General features: G+C 45.6%; 1 protein-coding gene across 2 annotated transcripts; it reads right to left on the minus strand.

The window, feature by feature from the left end:
* Window positions 1-194: 194 nt before the first annotated feature.
* On the minus strand, window positions 195-22,209 carry LOC110150164 (asialoglycoprotein receptor 2). Of its 2 annotated transcripts, XR_002317664.2 has the most exons (10): window positions 21,899-22,209; window positions 21,419-21,696; window positions 18,973-19,092; window positions 18,677-18,772; window positions 17,787-17,858; window positions 17,573-17,659; window positions 17,324-17,469; window positions 11,761-11,867; window positions 11,170-11,505; window positions 195-541 (listed from the first exon to the last, which is right to left on the minus strand). XR_002317664.2 is itself a non-coding variant. In XM_020913034.2 (9 exons), exons 2-9 carry the CDS (start codon window positions 21,540-21,542, stop codon window positions 11,349-11,351), a joined length of 909 nt encoding a protein of 302 aa, XP_020768693.2. In that variant the 5' UTR covers window positions 21,543-21,696; window positions 21,899-22,209; the 3' UTR covers window positions 11,122-11,348. The 2 variants fall into 2 exon arrangements, 1 of the variants encoding a protein (XP_020768693.2); XM_020913034.2 differs by lacking the exon at window positions 195-541 and having other exon boundaries at window positions 11,122-11,505.
* Between the last annotated feature and the right edge of the window lie 3,951 nt (window positions 22,210-26,160).

Here is a 26,160-nt window from a genome sequence, read left to right on the forward strand (position 1 = left end):
TGCAGCCCACTAAGTTTTCAGGGTGCAGCATTTCTCGCCCACCCGCTTGTAGGCCCCCAAGTGTCCTAGTCTAATAAATAGCTTATCTACCACTTTGCTCTTGCTGAATTCTTCTCTGCACTGAGACATAAAGAACTACAATACTGGAGCTCTTTGGACCCCACCTGAAATGACACCAATCGGTTTCACAAGCATTTACACATCCATTCAAAAATATTTATTGGGTGTTAATAAAAGAAAATGTCACATATGGAGGTATGGGAAAGTCATTCTGGCTTTTTCATGAGCTAACTTGAACTTTATGGCCAAGTTATGACAGTGTGTTTGTGAACTATCAAATACACATTATGCATCCACTTTAATTATTTAAAGGGAAGAGTGCACTGACCAGAAGTAAAGAATGGCCATGTCAAAAATAAAGATGAAATTCTCCTCTTCCTGGGATGCCAGTGCTGCTCCTCCTTTGATCATAAGACTCCCTTCCCAGGTGCCAAGGCCATGCTTCTTGCTGTGTATGTTTTGGTCTGGTTGTTTTTAAAACCTTGAAGAAACATATTTCTGAATTATTTAATGTTCTGACACAATAGAAAACTGTGCTGAAACTCCGGACCAGTTAATTTCTCAGAGAAATCTGAGAAGCTGACTTCGGGGCTATAGTCCTCAGCTGGGCTCAAACAGAATTCTATTCTTATGATGGCTTATTGATTATTTTCACCAACAATGTCTACAATATGCCAGGCCCCCTCCTTCAGAAGAGACATCCTGCAGAAGTAAACCAACAGGTAAGAAAGGACCTGGTCACAAAGCTTATATTCTAGTGGGTGATGGATAAACAGAATAAGAGAGTAAAACATGTATAATGTCACACAGTGATAAATGCTATGGAAGACAATATAGCAAGGAGGTGGGTACAACAAGGTCAATTTTTAACAGGGTGTCAAGACTAGGATGTCAAGAACAAACTTACTGAGGGACTTCCCTGGTGGTCCAGTGGTTAAGAACCCACCTTCCAAGGCAGGGAACATAGGTTCAATCCCTGGTCGGGGAATTAAGATCCCACATGCCTTGGGGCAGCTAAGCCCACAGCAACAAAAGATCCAGCATGCTGCAACTTAGACCCGATGCAATAAAAAAGAAATAATTTATTTTTTCAAAAGAATAATCTTAGTGGGAAGTTGATATCCAAACAAAAGCCCAAAGGAAGTGAGGGAGAAGTAGATGAGGCTCAGCTAGGAAACCTGGAGCTCCAGCTCTTCAGGGCCTGTAGGCTATTGTCACAGATTTGACTTAGAGGGGCAGGCTTTGTGGGGGTGAGAGAAGGAGTGAGTGAGCTGATTTACATTTTAACTGTGACAACGTGACTCTTGTGAATTTCATGAAAAGGGACCAGAGTGGGGGGTGGTGGCGGGAAGAGATGAGAGAGAAATTAGGAGCTTGGGACGAGCATATATACACACTACTACATAGTGGCTCAGCTGGTAAAGAATCTGCCTGCAATGTGGGAGACCTGGGTTCAGTCCCTGGGTTGGGAAGATCCCCTGGAGAAGGAAAAGGATACCCACTCTGATAGTCTGGCCTGGAGAATTCCATGGACTGTGTAGACCATGGGGTTCGCAAAGAGTTGGACACAACTGAGTGACTTTCATTTTCACATATAAAATAGATAACTAAAAAGAACTTCCAGTATCACACAGAAAACTACTCAACATTCTGTAATAACCTATATGGGTAACAAATCTGAAAAAGAATAATATATATACAGTATTTATATAATTGAATCACTTCACTGTACACCTAAAACTAACACAATGTAAATCAACTAGATTCCAATAAAATTAAGAAAAAACTATTGTAATATCTGGGTGAGAGATGATGGTGGTTTGTGCATGGTGCTGGTGAAAAACATTTTGATTCTGAACACATTGTGAAGGTAGAATTGACGGGATTTTTTACTGATAGATTGTATGTGGATCTCACACACACATGACACAGTTCTACTTCTATGCCTCTAAATAAATGAAACTTTGAGCATTTTCCATAAGTTGCTAACTCTCTAGAAAAAACAACTTTCCCCCTGGCTATGCGATGCTGATGTCTTAAGATCTGTCATGACATTTTGTGAATAGGATAATCATTGACAGAAGTTTTGTTTTGCCATCAGGAGCAGACTGATAAAAATTAGTTAAATCTGGTAATTGTGCAGAATTTTTCTTTGGATATGTGGTGTGATTTACTTGATAAGGTTGCCCTACCAAAGTCTGACTCCCTTACAATTTTTTTTTTTTTTAGTTTCAGCACAGGAGTTTAATTTATATCCCTCTTACTCATTCCTTGTAAATATATTTATTATCCATATCGCTATTTAATTTTTCTCAAAAACTGTTACACAGAGGCTTGTATTGTTTACATATCAACTGTGACACAGGTCTGAAACAGACACTTGTCCCTGTCCTCCTGGGAACCCACACACAAAGAAGCCAACAAATGAGAACTTAGTCAATAATGCTTTTGAAACTGTTTACCTCAGACTGGGACTCAAACCCAGCCAAAAGCCAGTTTGGGACTCAAACCCACATGGCTGGGACTCAAGCCCAGCCAAAACCCTGCTTGGGACTTGAACCCACATGGCTGGACTCAAACCCAGCCAAAAGCCACAGTACCTGGCTTCAGGACCTAATGAAGCTTGGGTTCTTGATGTCTCACCACAGAAAGAATTCAGTGAGAAACAAAGTGATAGGTAAGGAATGGATTTATTCAAATACAGAGTGAAGCACATTCCAGAATGTGGGCTATCGCAGAGGGTGAGTACGATGAGGAAATGCAGTGTGGTTAGTTTTTATAGGCTGGGTAATTTCATATGCTAGTGAGTCAATTGTAAAGGACTGACGAATCAGTCAATTGTAAAGGAAATAAGTCCTGACTATTCATTGGAAGGACTGATGCTGAAGCTGAAATCCCAATACTTTGGCCACCTGATTCATAGAACTGACTCATTGGAAAAGACCCTGATGCTGGGAAAGGTTGAAGGTGGGAGAAGTAGTGGATGACAGAGGATGAGATGGTTGGATGGCAACACCGACTTGATGGACATGAGTTTGAGTAAACTCCAGCAATTGGTGATGGACAGGGAAGCTTGGCATGCTGCAGTCCATGGGGGTCTCAGAGAGTTGGACACGACTGAGTGGTTGAACTGAATGAGTGGGAGGATTATTCCAATTATTTTGGGAAAGGGGTGGAGATTTCCAGGATTTGGGCCGCTGACCACTCCTTGGTCTTTTAACAGTGGCTTCGAACTGTCAAGGGACCTCTGAGTGTGTCATTTCACTTGCTGATTGAGGATCAAGGTCTAGTCTTGTCTGCCATCTTGGTCCCATTTGAGTCTAATCAGTTTATGTTGTGTCCTTGGTCTATGTCATTCTTTCAAAAGTTGTGCCCTGCCCCTTTCCCTCCTGGTACACTTTCAGTGATCCAGATAATGTTCTTTCTTTGATCCGAGGTGGCATTTAATTTTTTTAGAGTAAGAAAAGATTAAATATGGGGTCCTCCTTGGTAGTCCAGTGGCTAAGACTCTGTGCTCACAATGCAGGGGGCATGAATTTGATCCCTGATCAGGGAACTAGACCCTACGTGGCACAACTAAGAGTTCGACAGCCACATCTAAAGACCCTGCATATTGTGATGTTCGGCAAATTAAGAGGGAGGATGTCTCCTCCAGGCTTCAGAAACAGGAGAGCAGACCCTTGACCTTGCTTCTGCTCTGCATGGACACTGTTTCAGATACTGCCTGGATTCCATGCCTGCCCTCAAGCATGGCACTTGAGATAAGAAAGGGAGTGGCTCTTGGAATTCTAGGGCCCCTGGAGTTTGGCCAGCCGCTCAGGGTTTAATGAAATCCTAAGACTCACAAGATAAAACACACCGCATTGTGACAAGGTTAAAGTGAAACTAGTGCTGCATTTTTGCAAGCAAACTGCTGATGGTATCAGTTTGCAGCCTGGGATTACAAGCGGGAGCCCCTGAAACTGCAATCTGAAGTCTCAACACATGGAGTGGATGCACTGCACTTTCCCCAATTAGGATTCCAGATTGCTGTTACTTGGGACTTCCCAGAGCTGTTACTCCAAAATTTGAAATTCATAAGAGCACATCCACAGCTTCCCTGCGCTCTTCTTGCCTCTCTCAAATAGCACTCCAGGATCCCAACAAAGTTTGCAGCTTAACTACGGGCTTCCCAGGTGGTTCAGTGGTAAAGAACCTGTTTGCAGTGCAGGAGACGCAGGAGACTTGGGTTCAGACTCTGAGTTCAGAAGATCCCCTGGAGAAGTAAATGGCAACCCATTCCAGTATTCTTGCCAGGAAAGTCCCAGGGACAGAGGAGCCTGGCAGGCTACCGTCCATGGGTTTGCAAAGAGTTGGACATGACCGAAGCAACTGAACACATTGGGCTAAGAGGAGGCGAAGAAGCGGTCCTCTCCCCTGTATGATTCTCTGGCTACATGCACAAATTCCCCCCAAATCATCTCAACTCCCCACTTCTCACTCTCTGGGAAGGAGAATGGTTTCTTTTTTATCACCTCTTAGTAAGTCCTGACTCCCTGTCTCCTGCTCCTCTCTGAGTTTCTTTTCCAGGTTTATTGAGATATAATTGACACATAACATTGTGTGAGTTTAAGATATACAATGTGTTGATTTGACATATTTATAAGTTGTAAAATGACTGTCTCCACAGTATTACCCACTACTTCCAGCCCATTTCATATTTACCATTTGTGTGTGTGTGTGTGGAGAGAATATTTAAGAACTCCTCTGTTAGCAACATTCAGGTATATGATATAATATCATTAGATATAATCACCATGCTGTACATTAGATTCCCCAAACTTGTGAATCTTAAAATGGAAGTTTGTGCCCTTTGACCTGTATCTCCCCATTTCCCCCATTTCTTGGTTCTTCTCGGCTTTAAATGTATTAATTTGCCAACAATCATTCTCACTTTGCAGAATTCAACCAACTTTCTATCGAAAGAGGAAAAGCATCACTTAACTTCCTATTTCCAATGCCCTTGCCACGTCTCTCAGTTCTCTCAGTTCCTTAATCGGGCTTGCCACATTTTTATTTATCCCATTAGTCTTTTCAGAAGTGAGATTTTTGGAATTCCCTGGTGGTCCAGTGGCGAAGACTCTGCACTCCCAACACAGGGGGCCTGGTCAGGGAACTAGATCCCACGTGCCACAACTAAGATCCTATGCAGCCAAAAAAAAAAAGACGTGAGATTTTGTTAAAAGGATAAACAAGCCACAGATTTGGAGAAAATGCTTGCAATCCACGTCTTCAACTAAAGGCTGGTATCTAGATTAAATAAAGAATTCTAAAGTCTCAACAGTAAAAGAAAGAAAATCCAATTAGAAAATGGGCAAAAGACATGAAGAGACATAGTGTCAAAGAGGATATACGGATGGACAATAAGCACATAAAAAGATGCACAATATTAGCTATCAGAGAAATGTAAACTAAGATCATAGTAATATATTTCCTCACACCTATCAGAATGGTTAAAATTCTTTTTAAAAATAGTGTGTGCATGCTAAGTTACCTCAGTTGTGTCTGACTATGTGACCCCATGGACTATAGCTCATGAGGCTCCTCTGTCCATGGGATTCTCCAGGCAAAAATATTGGATTGGGTTGCCATTTCCTTCTTCAGGGGATCTTCCAGACCCCAGGATCGAATCCACATCTTTTAAATCTCCTGCAATGGCAGACAGGTTCTTTACCACTAGCACCACCTGGAAAGCTCAAAGCAATGAATGCCTCTGGAGGCACCGCTGGAATTAAAAATTAGTGATAGCAACCAAATGCAGGTGGGGATGTGGACAAACCTCTCTGGAGGTTTCCATAGGAACCCCAAGGGCAGTGGGCAGGGCAGAACACAGCATGGGACACAGGAGCAGAACTCGAGCAAATAGCATCAATGCCTTCATGATGGCCCCAAGGACCACCAAGCGCCTGGCTCTCAGCCACGCATCCCTTACACCATATCTTTCCTCTCTCCCAGATGAAAGAAGCCTGGAGAGAGCTGAGTGTAATGACTGTGAGCCCCCACCGAGGCTTCAGTGGTAATTTTCAGACCCGCGGGATAAAGGGAACATCACAAAGTGGGGGAGGAATTTCCTGTCCAAGAGATCAGGCCTAGAATAGGGTCAGCTCTCACTGCAGCACATCACAAATGGAAAACGTGGGAAATGGTGACAGATCATTTTCAACCTAGAATTCCATATTTCCACAAACGATCAATCCTATCCCAAGAGTCCATTCCTTTCCCAGGAAGCTACGGGAGGGGATGCTTCAACAGAACGAAGGAATAAACCAACAAAGAACATATGGACCCAGGGAAGAGAGGATCCAACCCAGAAGAAAGAGGCGGTCCAGGGATTTCTCAGGAGGAGTGGGAAGTCCCAAGAAAAATGCTGGCAGGGGGAGGGCAGAGGAAAGGGGAGGCAAAGTTACAGAAGTGGATCAACAGGAAGTCTATGGGAGCTTGAACTCGAGGGGCCAGCTGTAGGCCCCTTACAACGTCTCTGAGGCCATAATCACAATTTTTTTTTATAAATTATGAAAACGACTAACTATTGACTTAGCCACTGAACAACCACAACAACATATATAATAGTCAGTTCTTTGCAACCCCATAGACTGCAGCACACCAGGCTTCCCTGTCCTTCATTATCTCCCAGAGTTTGCTCAAACTCATGCCCATTGAGTCAGTGATGTCATCCAACCATCTCATCCTCTGTTGCCCCCTTCTCCTCTTGCCCTCAATCTTTCCCAACATCAGGGTCTTTTCCAGTGAGTCAGCTCTTCTCATCAGATGGCCAAAGGATTGGAGCTTCAGCATCCGTCCTTCCAATGAAGATTCAGGGATGATATCCTTTGGGATTGACTGGTTTTATCTCCTTGCCATCCAAAGGACAATATAATATATATAATAATGTATATTATATATATAATATAATCAGTTAGGATGACCACCATCACTTTCCACTTCAACTTCCCCTCCTTCACATCTTCCTCTGTGTCAGGTGGCATTTTAAAAAATCCAACCAAGAAATTGGGTTGGAAAAACAGGTTTGGCTTGAATGGAGAGGGACCCAGTTACTTGCTTTACAGTCAATTTATCCTTAGGGTTGGCCCACCTACTCAGTCATGGCTTTTGGGGGTGTTGTTGGCACCCATTGTGTAGACTCCCTTGGGGGTGAATGAAGGTGGGCCATGAGCCTCCCTGAAGCACTGGCATCAGTAGTAAAGAAAAAATATGCTGGAAGAAACTCTCAATGATCTTTCTCTTCTGAAAGTCTCCTTACAACACCTTTGTCACAGGCAGAAGGAAACAATAAATGTGCAGCCAAAAAGCAGGGGGAGCAGGGCAGAATGGATTTCACAGGTGTGTTGGAAGGTTATTAAAAATGTTATATCAGTTGTCTGGATTTTGTGATCTTTGTAGTAGCTTTCAGCTTTTGTGTCTTCTTTTCTTATCTAAGGAAATAGCAACTTTTATGCTTAATTTTGTATTCATAATTTTGCATCTTTTCCTAAGGAGGGCACCCCAAATCATGTACATTTCATGCCCTGTAAAACTTGGATTCACCCTGATGGCTTTTGGAAAAGAGTACAACTGAAGTGCTGGCGACGGGACCAGATCAAATGTGCGGAAAATTATGTTGTCAGGCTTTTTACAGTTAAGGAGGATTTAGCAATTGATTCACAGAATCTGAAGCAAAATCTTCAAGTATTCATTTCAGAAGAAACAAAAGTTGTTCAAAAAAGGAAACGTAAGCAGATTATATTACTTGGCTCAGCAATTAACAATCCTGCCACAGCCCTAACTGACACAGATTCTGAATTAGGATTCAAGTAAAAACTGTTATAGACTAAATTGGAAAATTATACCCATCTACATGATAAAAAGTGACTGAATAATGTCTACAACTGATAAATAAAGAGATATCAATTTGTGTGTGTTATTTGAAAGTACAAACGTCTAGGGGAAACAGCTAAAACACTGAAAGTGGTTTCTCAGAACAGCAGGAATAGCTGAAGAAAAAAAACAGGGTCTGGTAACTGCTTCTAGCCCTGCTGCTGCTGCTGCTAAGTCACTTCAGTCGTGTCCGACTCTGTGCGACTCCATAGACGGCAGCCCACCAGGCTCCCCCGTCCCTGGGATTCTCCAGGCAAGAACACTGGAGTGGGTTGCCATTTCCTTCTCCAGTGCGTGAAAGTGAAAAGCGAAAGTGAAATCGCTCAGCCGTGTCCGACTCTTAGCAACCCCGTGGATCTCAGCCTACCAGGCTCCTTCATCCATGGGATTTTCTAGGCAAGAGTACTGGAGTGGGGTGCCATTGCCTTCTCTGCTTCTAGCCCTACAAGACTTTAAATTGTATGTATTATTTCTGTCATAAGTTTTTCAATTCAATGCCAATTATATACATTTTGAAGAAGCCCTAGAAAAACTTGCAACTGAAAATTGGGAAGTCTTGACCCAGAACAAGCTTAGAAGCAAAAATTGCTTGAAGTATTAGATGTGAAAACAAAAACAGCAGCTACTTGCCCACCACAGAGGATGATTTAATAACATCTGGCACACCTATATTTTGGAATTCTCTACCCCGGCGAAATTCAATGAAGTAAAACCTCTCGGGGAAAAGCATAGATTGAATCAGTGTCCCTAGGACATGGAAACGGAGAAGGCAATGGCACCCCACTCCAGTACTCTTGCCTGGAGAATCCCATGGATGGAGGAGCCTGGTAGGCTGCAGTCCATGGGGTCGTTAAGAGTCAGACACGACTGAGCGACTTCACTTTCACTTTTCACTTTCATGCATTGGGGAAGGAAATGGCAACCCACTCCAGTGTTCTTGCCTGGAGAATCCCAGAGACGGGGGAGCCTGGTGGGCTGCCGTCTATGGGGTCGCACAGAGTCGGACACGACTGAAATGACAGCAGCAGCAGCAGCAGGACGTGGAAAAGTGAAAAAAGCTACCTACATCATGATACGTGGTATCGCATATGGGCACGTACGCAGGAAACTTCCTACAGAAACCCTGAAGTGGTTCATTTTTATGTGTCAGCTTGACTGGGACACAGATGGTGGGGCCAACATTATTCTGGTTGTGTCTCTGAGGGTGTTTGGGGATGAGATGAACATTTGCATTGGGAAAGCAGATTGCCGTCCCTAACATGGGCTGGCCTCATCCACGCCACTGAAGCCCTGAATAGATCAAGAAGGTCGGCCCTCTTAAGGTGAGAGAGTTCTTCCTGCCTTGCCCTCTCCAAACCGGGACATCGGTTGTTTTCCTATCTGCAGACTCAGGTGGAGACATTGACTCTTCCTGGGTCTTGAGCCTTTAGACTCAGACTGCATCTTACTCTGATGGATTTTGGGGGTTTCCAGATCACCGACTCATCTGTAGAACTTATCTGTACTCCCATGAGCCAATATATCTCCTATTGGTACATATAGATCCCATTGGTTCTGTTTCTGCGGAGACCCTAGACTATTACAATATCCATGAAATGGTTAACTCTGGGTAGAAGTAGGAGGGGTGAGGGGAGGACATACGCTCTGTGTGTGTGTGTGTGTGTGTGTGTGTGTGCAAAACATTTTTTACTACTAGTTTATACTACCTTTGTAAATAAAAATAAAACCAAAAAACCTAATTGCTTCAAGACTCGTTTAAGGTTGGTTGTAGTGATCTTGGAGGGTGCAGTTTACCCACTGTGGAGACTGTTGGAGACACCCTGTACTGGAGAGCCATCTAGGTCAGTCTGGGGTCTTTTCAATCCTGCTTCTCTTAGCAAACTTTTTCACTGGCCTTTGCCAGTCCAGTTCACAGTTCCCAGACTGACAGGTGTTCTTTGGAACAGAGATGTTCAGTGGAGCCGGGGTGTTCTTTGAAACCTCTTTTACAGTGAAGTCCTCGGGGCAGACTGTGGCTCCAGCCACGCCAGCCCCACCAGTGGCATCCAGGGGCCCGTCTGGCCTGCGTGCTTTAAGATTAGGTGTCAAACATAGAACGTTGGTTACCAGGGGATGGTGGAGGAGGGGGAGACGATGGTCAAAGGGTACATGTTTCCAGTTTTAAGAGGAATGAGTTCTGGGAATCTAATGTACAGCATGATTATTATAGTTAATAATACTATATATGTAGTTGAAGGTTGCTAAGACAGTAAATGTTAAATGTCCTCACTGCAATAAATGGTAATTGTTTAACATGAAGGAGGTGTTAAATAAAGCTATGGTGGTTAAAAAAAAAAAAAAAGATTAGGTATCAAGCCTTGTTTTACATCCCTGGATATGTTCCAGTGTCTCCTGGTTTGCAGCCTATGGGAACTTGAATAGAATTTGTATCCTACTGTTGTGTGAAAACTGTATAAATGTTAATAATGTTGAATTGGTTCATAGTGCTTTTCAGGTCTGCTAGAGCCTTTTACTTTTCTGTCTATTCAGTTTATTAATTTTTGAGAGTTTGATATTGAAACTCCAATTAAAAATCTTTATCTACTTAAAAAAATAACTTGTAATATATAGTGAAACTATGTATAACTTTGTTCTGTATTTTCCAAGTCTTCTATAAATGTGTTATCATACTTCCATAATTCAAAAAATAAAGAATCAAATATTAAAAAACCAAAACAGCAAATTACCAAACAAATAAGCAAATCAAAATATAAAACTTCATAGGTAGGGGAGTGTAAAAAAAAAGATTAAGTGTCAGGGACAGCTGTCCAACACTTGAGCTCTCTCTTCCAGACCCTCTCCCTCCCTCTTCTTTGAATCCTACACTTCCCAGTTCCAAATAACCAGTCCACACAAAGTTTCAAGTATTCGTCCTTTTCCTACTCCCTGATAGCTCAGCAGGTAAAGAATCTGCCTGCCACGCAGGACACACAGGAGACGCGGGTTCGATCCCTGTGTTGGGGAGAACGCCCTGGGGACGGAAATGGCAACCCACTCCGGTATTCTTGCCGGGGAAACCCCATGGACAGAGGGGCCTGCCAGGCTACTGTCCAATGGGTTGTAAAGAGTCGCACATGACTAAGTGGCCAAGCACAAGTTACACACTACTGCACTGAGGAAGCTGAAAATTATAATAATAATAATAATAATAATTACAGTGAATTTCAGAAGAAGGCAGGATCTTCAGGGTCAGAGCTTCTTCAGCCACCCGCTTCTATCCCTCTTCAAGCTCTCCCCATACTTCTGAAGACTCTCCTCTCCTTCCTTTCTTCAAAATGTCCAGGCAGGGAGGTTTGTGGGTCAGAGGTATGCTGGAGGCTGGGGGAGGTGGGCGGCTAGACAGTGACGTTCTGCTTCATCTCACACACCCAGCGTTTCACTTGCTGGCAGAAATCGTCATTCCAGCGCCCATCCCGTTGGATCTCTGCACAGTCCTCGCTGCCCCCCAGCTCGTGCCCCCGCCAGTCATCGGGCTGGCTGGCAGCCCAGTTCCTAGGATGGCAGGACAGAGCTCCGCTCTAGATGGCCCCCTCATCCCAGCAACCCTCACCCCCCACCTCAGAAATGCATGGTTTTGTGGGGTTTGGGGAGTCATGGCGGCAGTCTTGGGAGCTGAGAATCAGGGTGAGGGGGGTGATGGTGGGAGGAGTTGGTCCCTGAGAGAGGAGTGTCAGTGTGCTGGGGGCAGAGACCAGATGGCCATCCCCGAGACAAATTAATGGGGAGAGACAAGGAGAAGCCACTTACTTATAGCTGTGCCTGTAGTCTGTGTCGTCCACCCATTTCCAGAAGCCATCGCTGTCGGTGAGACCTATCCAGGCTCTAAAGGGGTTCGTGTGTTGTACAATGAACTTCTGGAAAACAGGTGGGAGGGAAGTTTCTAGTCCCCTGTGCCTCCATGCAGGCCTTAGCTGTGGCTCCCTCACCCCACCCCTCAGTCTGATCCGTCCCCACCTCGAAGCAACAGCTCCCAATACAAGTTCCTGGCTTTTTCTTCTGTAACCGTATCTATTATTTAGTGAACATTTACTGGGCTAAATCTTGCACTATTGCTTTACAAGGATTATCTTATTTCATCCTCATAAAGCTCTGTAAACCGGACACCCTAATGATTCACACTTTTCATGTGAGATTAAGGAACTGAGGGTATCTGTGGAGCCCAGGGTATCAACCCAGTGCCTGGGCTTTGTCCTTGACCTGGGCTCCCACTTCATTCCTAACTCATGGCTGCTAGACCCCTATTCTAGTCTTCTCCCTGTCTTCTGCCCACAGCCTCAAACTCTTGGATCCTGACCCCTGCCACCCCCAGGGTGACCCAATGACCCAGTAAAGATCTGGGTTTCACTTGCCTCTCAGGTACATTTATCTGCTCCTACTTCTACATATGGGTTTCCCTGGTGGCTCAGCTGGTAAAGAATCTCCCTACAATGCGGGTTCCCTGTGTTGGAAAGATCCCCTGGAGAAGGCAACGGCTACCCACTTCAGTATTCTTGCCTGGAGAATTCCATGGACAGAAAAGCATGGCAGCTACAGTCCACAGATTTGCAAAGAGTCAGACACAACAGAGCAGCATTCACTTTCACTTCACTTCTACATACAGCTGTCATTTCTGTTGTTCTCCAGGCCCTACAGCTCCCAAGCTTGGACCCACTGCCCAGAGCTCTGCTGACTTGGCTACAGGGGCTCTGGCAGTCTGGCTGAAAATAAGAAGACGCCCTATATGTGACGGGCAGCCAAGCTGTCCAGCTGGCTGGACAAAAGTGGTCTTTGAGATAGCTTCCCAGGATCCATGCATACCTCCTAAGAGGAAGTGGCTTTCTCTTAAGAGATATGGCTCTTTCTGAGGCCTTAAGCCTCAGAGGGTTTGGGAGGGCAGCAGCATAGGGTGTGGTCACCTTGTTTTATGAAGGAAACAGAGGGGGTATGTTCACCAATGTGCATATGTAGCAGTTTCCTTTGATAGCATATGAAGGGTCTCCAACTGCATCTGGAGGAAATTTTCCTAATTCCATTCTCCCTTCCTAGACACCTAACTAAAACTGCAGTTAGTCACCTCATCTGAAGGCAGATACAGTAGCATTCTTGAATTCTGGGCTTCCCTGGTAGCCCAGGGAAGCATCTGCCTACAATCTGGAAGACCTGGGTTCGATCCCTGGGTTGGGAAGATCCCCTGGAGATATGCTAGACACCTGCAAATAGGTCAGTATCCTGTGCATGAAGGGACAGCTCTCAGGGGCTCGTAGGGCTATTCCCCAAATTCAGGAGGGTCAACGGAGCTGGAGGGAAAGTGCCTAGAGGCAAGATATTCTCTTTGCTCCTGCTCACTGCCCCAGTCCCCTCTTCCCACCACCACAAGAGGTTGAATAACTGAATGAACAATACGAAGCATCAATATCCAGCCCTCTGTGTTGAAGACTGAGTGTGTGTGTGTGCATGTGTGTGCTCAGTCATGTCCAACTCTTGGTGACCTCATGGTCTTTAGCCCACCAGGCTCCTCTGTCCATGGAATTTTCTAGGCAAGAGTACTGGAGTAGGATTGCCATTTCCTACCCCAGAAGATCTTCCCAACCCAGGGATTGAACCCGCATCTCCTGTATTGTCAGGCAGATTCTTTACCACCACACCACCTGGGAAACCCAGGTGAAGACTGAGGGGAGGGATGAAATAGTGTCAGATGATCAGAAAAGATAGCCCATGAGAACAAGTCTGCCCTATTCATGAGTAAATAACAGGCAAGAAAGAATTCAGCCCATTCACAGAAGGAGCATGGGGGAGTTTTATCATGGAAACTGAGAAAAAATAAAGAAGATAGAAAGGAAGAGGAGGAAGAAAAAAGCACTGTGATATCAAAAGGAAAGGTGAAAAATATACTTTGTAAAGAAAGCATGTTTCCAAACCTAAGAAGCTATTGGAGAACAGCTTATATCCTCAGAAACATTAAAGAGATGAATGACATAAAACTACAAAAGAAGAGATCAAAGAAGAAAGATAACAATGATAAATAAAGAGAAGAAAGTGAAGAGAAAATTTTGAGCTACATTAAAAAAAAAAACTCAACAAAAAATCAAGTCTGAGATACAAAAGACAGGCTTGAGAAAAGAGCCCAGAAAACAAAGGAAAAGGGAGAAAGAAAGTAGTAAACAGTAATGAGATGATGGCTATGGAGGGTAGACAATGGAGATCATTTTGAATGGTGTGCTCCAGAGAAAAAGAGAACCAATGGGCAAGAAAAACTATTCAAATAAATGGCTTAAGAAAATCTTCCAAAACATATGAAAACCTAACTTTATGTGTTAAAAGAACTCTCCTAGCCTCAGAGCAAAAATATAGAGAATGTGCCACACTGAGATATATCTGAGATTAATGAAATTCAAAGAAAAACTATTTGCACACACATGTAAGGAATGTGGGAGAGATATGAATGAGGCATTATAAACCTCAAAGTTGCTAAGAGACTAGATCTGAATTGTTCTCAATAAAAAAGAAATGATGATTGTGTGAGATGGTAAAGGTAAAAGCTAACACTACTTTATTCATCATATTGCAGTATATAAATATAACAAACCAGGGTGTCGTGCACTTCAAACTTACAGTGTTACATGTCAATGATATCTCAATTTTTAAAAAGAGAAAAGAGTGAGGCATGTGAAGAAGTGTACTGGTTTCCTCATCTTTCATATCAAAGTTATATAAACTCTTTTATTTTTTAAAGCCAAGAAGTTTCAGCCCATTATTTAAAGTTATGACAGTAATTACTAGTGTAGCTAAAAACAAGCCACATTTAGTCCAAAATAACACAGTGGAGAAAACAAAAAGAATACATCTCACATAGAAAATGGGAGAAAACAAAAGAAGCATATAAAACAGGAAAAAAGGAGACTGATTAAAGATATCTATTTTAAAATACATGCAAGTGGGAGAGCCCAGAAATAAACCCACACACCTACGGTCAATAATCTATGACAAAGCCGGCAAAAACACACAATGGAGAAAAGACAGTCTCTTCAACACATGGTGTTGGGAAAACTGGACAGCTACATGTAAATCAATGAAATTAGAACACTCCCCCACACCATATACAAAAATAAACTTAAAATGGTTTAAAAACCTAAATATAAGACATGACACCCTAAAACTCCTAGAAGGGAACATAGGCAAAATATTCTGGGATATAAATCACAGCAGTATTCTCTTAGACCAGTCTCCCAAGGCAAAAGAAATAAAAGCAAAAGTAAATAAATGGGACCTAGTCAAACTTAAAAACTTCTGCACAGCAAAGAAAACTATCAACAGAACAAAAAGACCGCTTATGGAATGGAAGAAAATATTTGCAAATGATGCAATTGACAAGGGGTTAACATTCAAAATATAAAAACACCTCATACAACTCAACATCAAAAAACAACTCAACAAAAAAATTGGCAGAAGACCTAAACAGACATTTCTCCAAAGAAGACATACAGATGGCCAACAGACACGTGAAAAGATGCTCAACATTGCTAATTACTAGAGAAATACAAATAAAAATCACAATGAGGATTTATCTCACATAGGTCAGAATGGCCATCATTAAAAAATCTACAAGTAGTAAGTGCTGGAGAGGGTGTGGAGAAAAGAGGACCCTACTATACTCTTGGTGGGAATGTAAATTGGTGCAGCCATTGTGGAGAACATTCCTAGAGGTTCCTTAAAAAAACTAAAAATGGGAACCTCCCTGGGGGTCCAGTGGTTAAGACTCCGAGTTTCCACTGCAGCGGGCAGAGAGGGGTTTGATCCATGGTGGGAATCTGAGATCCCACAGGCTGAAAAGCAACTAAACCTGCTCACCGAAACTATTGAGTCTGTGCACTTACATAACGAGAATCCGGACACCACAATGAAAGATCCTTTATGATGCAGTGAAGATCCTGTGTGCCCCCACTAAGACCCAATGCCACCAAATAAATATTTTTTAAACAGGTAAAATAAAACAACTTATATACAACCTATAGGAGAAATACCTTAAGCTTGGCTGAACAATAGAGTAACATCATTTATGGGGGGTGGGGTGGGGGTACCTAAAAAATTCTCAATACTCAGGATGGATCCAAGATTAATTAATTAAATCAGAATCCAATATTAATTAAATTAATTAATCAGAATTAAATTAATTAAATTTGAGTGCAAGACCAAGTGTCAATATGTTTTAAACTCCTCAAGAGGTTACAATACACTGTGATGGCTGAGAATCATTCCTCTAAAACAGAGACTCAAAATGGTTGGAAATAAAAGGGATGGGCAGAGATATACAAAGCAAATGTAAGTGAAAAGAAATCAAGGACCAGTCCCTTCACATCACATGGAAGATGAATTCAAGGCAAAAAGCATTAACTGGGACACTGATGTTCATTTCAAAATGATAAAGGCACCATCCCATCCTCCATAAAGTTGTAGGTGACATGAACTTGCGAGCCAAATCACAGACTGAGTCTTAGGTTGATTCACGTGAAACTTTATAGGCCAATACTGATAGAATATTGGCAATTTCAATCTGATCAGTAAAATAAAATATGTCTGTAATCCATATAAAAATATATATATATATACACACATATTTATGACTTACTAGCTGTGCAGTAAGTTACTTAACTTCTCTGTTCTTTAGTTCCCTCATCTCTACCCTCACCTCAAAGTGGGGATAACAAGAGTACCTGCTCCATAGGGTTGTGAGGGTTAAAGCGATGGATATATGAAAGTGCCTGACACATAGTAAGGGCTCAGTAAATGTTTTCATTAATACCCTCCTTTGCCCAAACATGTCCCACTTATTCGAATGGGTTGAGTCTTCCCTCTGGACTTTGGAGTTGTGATCTGGTGGCAGCAGTGGGCAGGGAGACTTGGGACGTTTTGGAGGGACCCAGTAACTCATGCCAGGCGCATTCCTGGGAATCCCACCCACTCTGTTCCTTTCACCCAAAGACCCATCACGTTCCCCAGGCCAGCACAGAGCAAGCAGGGACTGTCAGCACCTCCACAGTGTTCTCCACCGAAGTCCTGGCCCTTTCGTTCATCCTGCCACTCATTCTGTCTCCTGCCCCGATCCTCATCACCTGGTCTCCTGGCTCCTATCCTTTGCCCTGACACCTGGATGTAACCTCCCACCGCTTAGAATCAATGGCTGCTCCATCATGAACCTCCCAGAGCGGGGACAGATTTCTGCTTCTGGATTCTTCCTCGGGTTAGAAAAAAATGACAAAACCAGCCTGACCCAGCCTCCTAGAGTTTGCATTCCCAAGGTTTCCTCCTGCCTTGGGGAAGGTTGTGGTTTCACCTGCTCCTCTCTGGAGTTGATGACCACCAGGTGGGCATTCTCCAGCTGGCAGTATTTCTCAGCCTCGAGCCAGGGCTTCCCCGAGCGAGAGAACCAGTAGCAGCTGCCGTCATGGTCCACCCAGTTCACTGGGCAGCATTCTGTGCCTGAGGGCGTTGGAGGGACAGAGGGAGATGAGATCCAGCTGGAGGGGACAGGCAGAGGGACTGGAGACGCACCCCCCTCAACCCCGCCCCACCACATCCCTACCGTTGCTCTGGAAGTGTGCCATCTGACAAGTCAGTGTGCGCAGATCCGTGGGGAAGTGCTTCAGATGGAGCAGCAAAGTGGCATGATCTAAGGGTCAGAGTGGTGGCAGGGGTGTGGTGGGCTGTGTGCATGGCCCACAGACCAGGACCCCAGCGTCTGGCTGGGGAGATACATCACTGGCACACACACGCACACTCAAGAGAGAGTCTCTGACCTGCTTTCAAGTCTTGCTGCTGTTTTACCAGCTTGGCTTCCAGAAATCTCACCGTGTCACTGGCGAAGCCTCCTGCAACAGAGGAAAGCTAAACTGTCTCCTCTCCGCTCTGCCTCCCCAACATTTCTCCATCCTCATGCCACTGACGCATCAGTCCAGGCCACCATCACCTTGACCTGGGATGATGCATGCTGTGTTCTCTGGCCTCCCCAACCCCACCTGCTCTTCTCCTGGCTGCAGGGTGGTGTTTTGAAGCACAACCTGCTCAGACCTCTCGCCTGTTAAAGCTTTCCCGTAGCTCCCTATGTTCTCAAAGTAAAGCCCCACAGGTTAGCACAGCTTGCCTGCGTGGCCTGGCCCCTACCCACCTCTCTAGCCACATCCCACCCCTCCAGCCACACTGGAAATGTTGAGAGTCCAGGACATGCAGTGGTCTTCCTCACGTCCTGGTCATCAGACTCTGCTCTCTACCTGGTTCCCACCTCCATCCTCTACTCAAACCCTTACTCATCCTTCAGGGACCCTCAGCTCAGGAAGCAGCATCCTTGGAACCCTTGCCTGGCTTCTCAGGTTGGGTTATCCGCCCTAGTCTGTGCTTCCTTCCCAATACCCCCCACTATTGCACCCAGCATGCATGCGTGTATGCTTAGTCACTCAGTCATGTCCGGCTTTTTGCAATCCCATGGACTGGAGCCTGCCAGGGTCCTCCATCCTTGGGATTCTCCAGGCAAGGGTACTGGAGTGGGTAGCCATCCCCTTCTCCAAGGGATCTTCCTGAACCAGGGATCGAACGCAGTTCTCATGTATTGCAAGCAGACGCTTTACTGTCTGAGGCCCCAGGGAAGCACCCAGCACACCCCAGTCCCTCCCCTCGGGGCTCGGCCACTCACCGTGGGAGCTGAGGTTCAGGATGTCCTTCAGTGTGCTCGACGAGAAGTTGCTGAAAGTCTCCTGTAGGGTCTGCAGCTCCCCTTGCAGCTGTGCCCCTTGTCAGGAGACAAAACAGGACAAAGTGGACTGTGCTCCGTCCCACCTGACAGCCCTCAGCACTGTCCATGGGACGGTCCCCTTCCCCGCCCCAGCACTGCCTCCTTACTGCCTCCATCTCTTCCCTATCGTGGCTCTCACCGGCCCCAGCACTGCCCGAACCCCCGCCCCCATCGCTGCCCCACCCTGAGACCCTCACTTTGGGACCCTGTCACACAGATGGCCACCAGCAGCAGGACGTTGAAGGCCAGGACAAGCAGACTGAGGTGGAACTTGGAGCAGAGATGCTGCAGCGCAAGAGGCTGGGGGGGCAGCATCCCTGCAAGAGAAGGGGTGTCAGGACAAGGGGCGTCGGAGGCAGGGGCCAGAGAGCCACCCTCATGGAGCGTCAGAGGAGCAGAGTCTGAGGAAGTACAGCCCTGCGGGGCGAGGCCAGGCGGAGAAAGCAGATTCCAAAATGAAAAACACTCTGGATCAAATTAATAGATGAGACATGTATACATCTCAATGAATTTAGAGGCATAGCAACAACAACTATATAAAAAGAAACTCCAGGAAAGAAAAGAATCCCACACTCCCCCATAAAATAGAAAGAGCACCAATGAGCTGTGGGATCACTAATATATGCATAATTGATGGAAAGGGGAGCTAGAGAGGCAGAAAGAAATTATTTTTGAGGAAACAATAGCCAGTGTATCTCCAAATCTTCTGAAAACTCTAGGCCTATTAAAGGCTGGGAAGAGTGGAAGCTGCTCCCAGGTGAGCAGGTGCCAGCTGTCAACCCACTTGCAGGCGGCAGAAGCTGCTAGAGGCTGGCTAACGGTTGCACCCCTCAGGCACACTCTGCCAGGCTGTCCACCCTGCCTCTTTCAAGCGAGCCCCCTGTCCCGTGAAATCCAAAACCACTGGACTGCTGATGGGCATCTAGGTTGCTTCCATGTCCTGGCTATTGTAAACAGTGCTGCGATGAACATTGGGGTGCACGTGTCTCTTTCAGATCTGGTTTCCTCGGTGTGTATGCCCAGGAGTGGGATTGCTGGGTCATATGGCAGTTCTATTTCCAGCTTTTTGAGGAATCTCCACACTGTTCTCCATAGTGGCTGTACTAGTTTGCAATCCCACCGAGAGTATAAGAGGGTTCCCTTTTCTCCACACCCTCTCCAGCATTTATTGCTTGTAGACTTTTGGATAGCAGCCATTCTGACTGGTGTGTAATGGTACCTCATTGAGGTTTTGATTTGCATTTCTCTGATAATGAGTGATGTTGAGCATCTTTTCATGTGTTTGTTAGCCATCTGTATCAGCAGACAAATGGATAAGGAAGCTATGGTACATATACACAATAGAATATTACTCAGCCATTAAAAAGAATATATTTGAATCAGTTCTAATGAGATGGATAAAACTAGAGCCCATTATACAGAGCGAAGTAAGCCAGAAAGATAAACACCAATACAGTATACTGACACATATATATAGAATTTAGAAAGATGGTAACGATAACCCTATATGCAAGACAGAAAAAGAGACACAGATGTATAGGACAGACTTTTGGACTCTATGGGAGAAGGCGAGGGTGGGATGATCTGAGAGAACAGCATTGAAACATGTATATTATCAAGTGTGAAACAGATCGCCAGTCCAGGTTGGATGCATGAGACAAGTGCTCGGGGCTGGTGCACTGGGATGACCCAGAGGGATGGGATGGGGAGGGATGGGCCAGGGTGGGGGGGGTTCAGGATGGGGAACACATGTAAATCCATGGCTGATTCATGTCAATGTATGACAAAAACCACTACAATATTGTAAAGTAATTAGCCTCCAACTAATAAAAATAAATGGAAAAAAACAAAACCACTGGACTCTCTCCAAGCCTCCTGCTGAAACACGAATCCTCTCATTCTCAGAAGATCCAACAACATCCAAAGTTACTTTTGAGGATTTACTACCTACAGGGCAGCTGGTGGGACCCGAAGGGGCAGAGGGGTGTAGGTGGGTGTGGCATCTGCCCCACGCAGCCTGTTGAAAAGGCTTGTGAACCTGCCACCGGGAGAAGGAGAAGCCCGGTGGGACAGCAGTTTCTGCCCTGCCCAGCTCCCCCCCTCAGCTGCAACGGCGGCAGTTCTTCCAGCCTCAGGCAGGAGGGGGTCCCTCCTCCCAGCCCAGGCTAACCAGTCCCCCTCCTCAACCTTCTACCCCAACCCTCCTGGTCTCCACAGAGCTTCACTCCATCACCAGCACCCATACCTGGCACCCCCTCCCGCATCCCGGCTCCCGCCCTTCATCCTGGAAATGGCTCAGCTCTTTCTCGCCTGAAAACCTTCTCCTAGACACTTGGGGAAAAGATTTGCTAGAGAAGGATCCAGTCAGGGGGCGTGGAGGGGAGTGGGGATCTTCCAGAATTTCTCCATGCCCTTTCCCTCCAACACACACCCTTCCCCTCCCCCCCATCACACACAGCACACACTGGTCAGGTTGGAAGGAAGAGGGGAGACCCCTTTCCTGGGGTCCTGGGGGTGGAGAAGGGGGTGAGGTCAGAGGACAGTCCCTGGTCACAGGGTGAATGTGGCAAAGGCCTCGGAGGGACAGAGAGTGACCAGGAGCTATACTAGGGTGGAGCAGAGCCCCAGATACCAGACACTTGCCTTTCCAGAATGGTCCTTCTCTCCTGGGGCTGTACCCACGAGTGCCTGGGCCCTCGTCTCTGCCGAGCTGGTGGTCGTTCTCCTCGGAGTCCAGCTGCTGGATGTCCTGGAAGTCCCTGGCCATGCTGGGTTTTGGGTGTGGATAGACCCCGACTGGGCTCAGGGATGCTTCAAGGCTGGGACTGAGTTGGGGCTGATGCTCCTGCTAAGATGCTAATTGAGGTGGAGGCTGATGGATGTAGGCTCAGAGTGGGTCTAGGCGATGGCTTGGGTTGGATCTGAGGTTGGAGGGGAGACGGAAGCTGAAATACCACTGGGTCCCATCCCCTCTCAGGAGACCGCTTAGGCCTCGAGCCTTCCCTCCACACGTGCCAATCACCGCACAGCTTCCCATCGACGCCCCCCACTGTCTCTGAACCAGGGTCTGTCTAATCCCAGACATCCCCAGGCCCACCTGCCTCCCCAGTGACCTCGGTTTACCTGTTCAAGGTCTAGAGGGCCGCCCAGGCCCCAGGACGCAGGACGGCTTGAACCAGGAGAACTGGGGGCCAGGCGGTGCTGGAGGAGACGAGGGAAGGGGTGAGCACTAGTTCAGGCGAGGGCCCTGAAACCGTGTGTCTGAGCGTCCAAGCGCTTCTAACTTGGCATCCACCTGGGACTTTGGACAGTAAACAGAGTGGAAACTGAGTTGGGAACTCAGTCAATATGTGGTGGGGGCAGAGGGCAGGGCTGTGTCTGTGTCCTTTACAGAGAAGGGGTCTCCTGGCCTATCCTCTCTACCCTCGGAAGTTAGTCACCTCACTCTTCACGGCACATCTGGGAGGGGGCCCAGCCAGGAGGAACCAGGGTGCAATCGGCTAGTTCCTCTGTGCCCTGCTCCCCTTTCACTTCCTGCCTCAGATTCCTGGAATCGTTAGTCAGATAACTCTGGCCAGGGTTGGAGGGGCCGCTTCTGCACTCTTGCCCAATCTGGCATCTGAGTCAAGGCCCCACGTCCTGTAGGCTCAGTCATCAGGCTTCCCAGCTTTGGGCCAACTGGCTTCACTCTCCATGGGAGTAAAGCTCCTCAGAGACTGGAAATTCAGGGAGGGCAGAGAGGAGGGAAGAGCATCCAGAAAGCAGTGGATAGGAGAGGTTCAACCTTGTAAACAAGCCCCTTCTGTGGCCCTGGCTGGGCTTCCCTGGTGGCTCAGTGGTAAAGAATCTGCCTGCGATGCAGGAGACTCGAGTATGATCCTCAGGTCGGGAAGATCCCCTGGAGGAGGAAAGGGCAATTCATCCCAGTATTCTTGCCTGAGAAATCCCATGGACAGAGGAGCCTGGTGGGCTGCAGTCCACGGGGTCACAGAGTTGGACATGACTGAGCGACTGCACAGGCCCTCTCGTGGCCCTGGCTCCAGAAGCCTTGGGCCTCACATACAGGCACGGTGCTAAATGACCCACAGACATGCTCTCTGGTAACTCTCACGACATGTCACAACAGATGACTTCACTTCTGCTGTTCCCACTTCACAGAGGAGAAAACCAGGAGGAGATTAAGTGACTTGACTGTGTAGCAGGAAACGGTGGGGGCAGGGAGGGGGAACAGTGGGAGGCAAAATGGATCGAGGGAAAATGCCACCCCATCAGAGTGGGGGTCTTCACAGTCCTGTGAGGAAGACAGGGCTTCACGAACCGAGAAATCATAGCTCAGCTGGTAAAGAACCCGCCTGCAGTGTGGGAGACCTGGGTTCGGTCCCTGGGTTGGGAAGGGCCCCTGGAGAAGGGACAGGCTACCACTCCAGTATTCTGGCCTGGAGAATTCCATGGACTGTATGGGGTTGCAAAGAGTTGGATACAACTGAGCGACTTTCACTTTCACCATCTATACTTGCGCTAACAACATCTTGGGAGAGAAAACCCAGTTTTCATTCCTGATTTTTTATATATATATATACACACACATACATACACATCAGTTATTTGGCTGCACTGGGCCTTCATCATGGCATAAGGGCTCTTCAGTTGCAGCATGTGGGATCCAGTTCCTTGACACCATATGGAGAGAGAATACAGAGGAGAACCGAGGCCCCCCACATGTGAACAAAGCCTTCTGGGAGCTTCCAGTCTAGCCAACAGCTGAATGCATCCAAGTGTATGACCCTAGCCAAGACCACACGGTCTACCTGGCCTAGCCCTGCACGGGTTCCTGACCCAGGGAATCTTGAGAAATAAATACAATTGACCCTTGAATGGTGCAGGGATTGGGGGCACCGACCCTCTCCCTGCAGTTGAAAACTCGAGTATGACTTTATAGTACACTTTGTATCCCCTGATCAGCGTCTGCAGATGATGTAACACATTTTTTGTGGGAAAAAAATCTGCTTACAAAGTGAAACGGTGCAGTTCAAACCCATTGTGTTCAAGTGTCAATTGTAGTTGTTTGTTTTAAGCCACTGAAGCTTTGGGTTAGACTGTCATGCATCAATAGGTAACTGAAATAAAATATATTCTTAAATATGCATCCTTATCAAATATGTGGCATAGTTTGTGTGCCTATTTTTTAGATAGATAAGTGAAGTGCTCATACATCTCATTTGTTCCTGACTTTTTCACCCAAGAATAAATGTTTAAGATCCACCCATGTTGCTATTTGTACATCTGTTTTGTTGCTATGAACCTCTGCACAATATTCAATGGTGCATATCCATCATTGTATATTTACCCAGTCCCCAAATGAGGAACACCCAACTAACGCAATGGACACAGCATGTCCCCATGAGGACCTAGGTGAGACTATCTCCCAGGACTATATCCAAGACTGAAATTGCCAAGTCACAGAATATTCTCACACTTAATTTAATGCACACACACACACACATTTTTTTTTTTGCATCAATGAGATCCTATTCACAATACTCTTTTTCAGTACAGTTTTTATTCCCTTTCATTTCCCGCTTGCCTCGTGCTCCTCGTCCACTCACTGCATCCTCCATCCTTGCCCCTCCTGTGATATTAATGGTCTTACTGTTTTATCTCTGCTATTAATGCTTCATCAAGTTCCCACATGGAGTTTGGTGAGAATTTCCCTGTGAACCATATCCGGGAGTGAAAGTGTCACGTCACAGATGATTCTCAAGCTTAATTTCACCTGAGTCCAGCCAGGCTATACATCTTCCAGAATGGCCATGCCCATTGACACTCCCATCACCAGTATATGAGGGCTTCCTCTTTTGCTTCATCCTTCTCAACATTTGTTACTATTCAGCTTCTCACCACCCTGATGACATTTCACTGCTCTTCTATGTTACACTTCTGGTTAATAAAGGGTTTGAACATTTCTCCCTCTATTTTCTATTCGCTCAGATTTCCTCTTGTATAGATGGCTTTTCCACATCCTATATCCCTTTTTCTACTGGGTTTCCTGTATTCACTTTGCTGATTGGAGGCATATCTTGTGTATTCTAGATACATGTTCAGAAAACAAAAAAGATCTCTTGAAAATTAAAAATATTTTGTTTTGTTGTTAAAGCCAAAACAAGGGACTTCCCTGGTAGTCAGGTGGTTAAAACTCGGTGCTCCCAACACAAAGGGCACAGGTTCAATACCTGGCCAGGGAACTAAGATCCCACATGCCAAAAAAATAAAAATTAAAAAAAAAAAAAATCCAAAACAATTAATAGAAGTGCTGGAAGATAAAAATTAGGAAATATTTCCAAAAAAGGGACAAAGTTTTGTTGTTGTTGTTGTTGTTCTTGTTGTTTTTTAATGAGAAAACAGCTAAATCGAGGGCATTTTTTTACCCTCTGTCCTCATGTTTCCGTGTATACTTCCTGCTAGGGACGTCTCCAGGCCTTTCTCCAGACATCCCCACCACACCTCCCCAGGAGAGGAAGTTTGCCTGTGGGGCTCTCTTTGGTTCTCTCTGCTCAGCCAGTAATCTGTGTTCTGGGAGGTGACACTGAACCCACCCCTGCAGAGAAAATGTGCTTTGCCCAGCTCTGCCTGTGACTAGGTAAATATGCCTGTCTAATTCTTGGATGAAATATTAACAAGTCCTTTTGATTTAAGGGGCTTCCCTGTAACTCAGCTGATAAAGAATCTGCCTGCAATGCAGGTGACCCCAGTTCAATTCCTGGGTCGGGAAGAGCCACTGGAGAAGGGAAAGGCTACCCACTCCAGTATTCTGGTCTGGAGAATTCCATGGACTGTATAGTCCATAGTCTCACAAAGAGTTGGACATGACTGAGAGACTTTCACTTTCACTTGATTTAAGGTTTGAAGACAAGTCCACCTTAACTGTGTATCAGCAAGAAACCTAGCAACTTGACATCATTTATCTGTCTACTGTGTCTTGGTTCTCAATTCGTTTCAAACCTCAGAGGAAAGGAAAGCACCCCCCTCTTTCTTTACCAGCCTTGTTAAATCTCCAGGAATAACATAAAAGATCAATTGATCCCCAACACTCAATTAATAGTTCTAGAAGATACAGAAGGAAGTAAAAGGGAGAAAGTTATCAAAGAAATAATACAAGATTGTTACTTAGGATTAAAAGCATGAGGCTCCAAATTTAAATAACCTACTAATTGCCCAGCTTTTCATTAAAGAATGACCATGGGACATAACTGTGAAATTTCAGAATACCAGCAATAAAGATTCTAAAAGCTACTGGAGGCAGGAAAAAAAAATCACCTAAAGAAACAAGAACTGTAACAGATTCTGCTTTCCAGTTGCTACACTCAACATCAGGAGACAGGACAATG

The sequence above is a fragment of the Odocoileus virginianus genome, chromosome 17, assembly GCF_023699985.2.
Source record: "Odocoileus virginianus isolate 20LAN1187 ecotype Illinois chromosome 17, Ovbor_1.2, whole genome shotgun sequence".
NCBI lineage: Eukaryota > Metazoa > Chordata > Mammalia > Artiodactyla > Cervidae > Odocoileus > Odocoileus virginianus.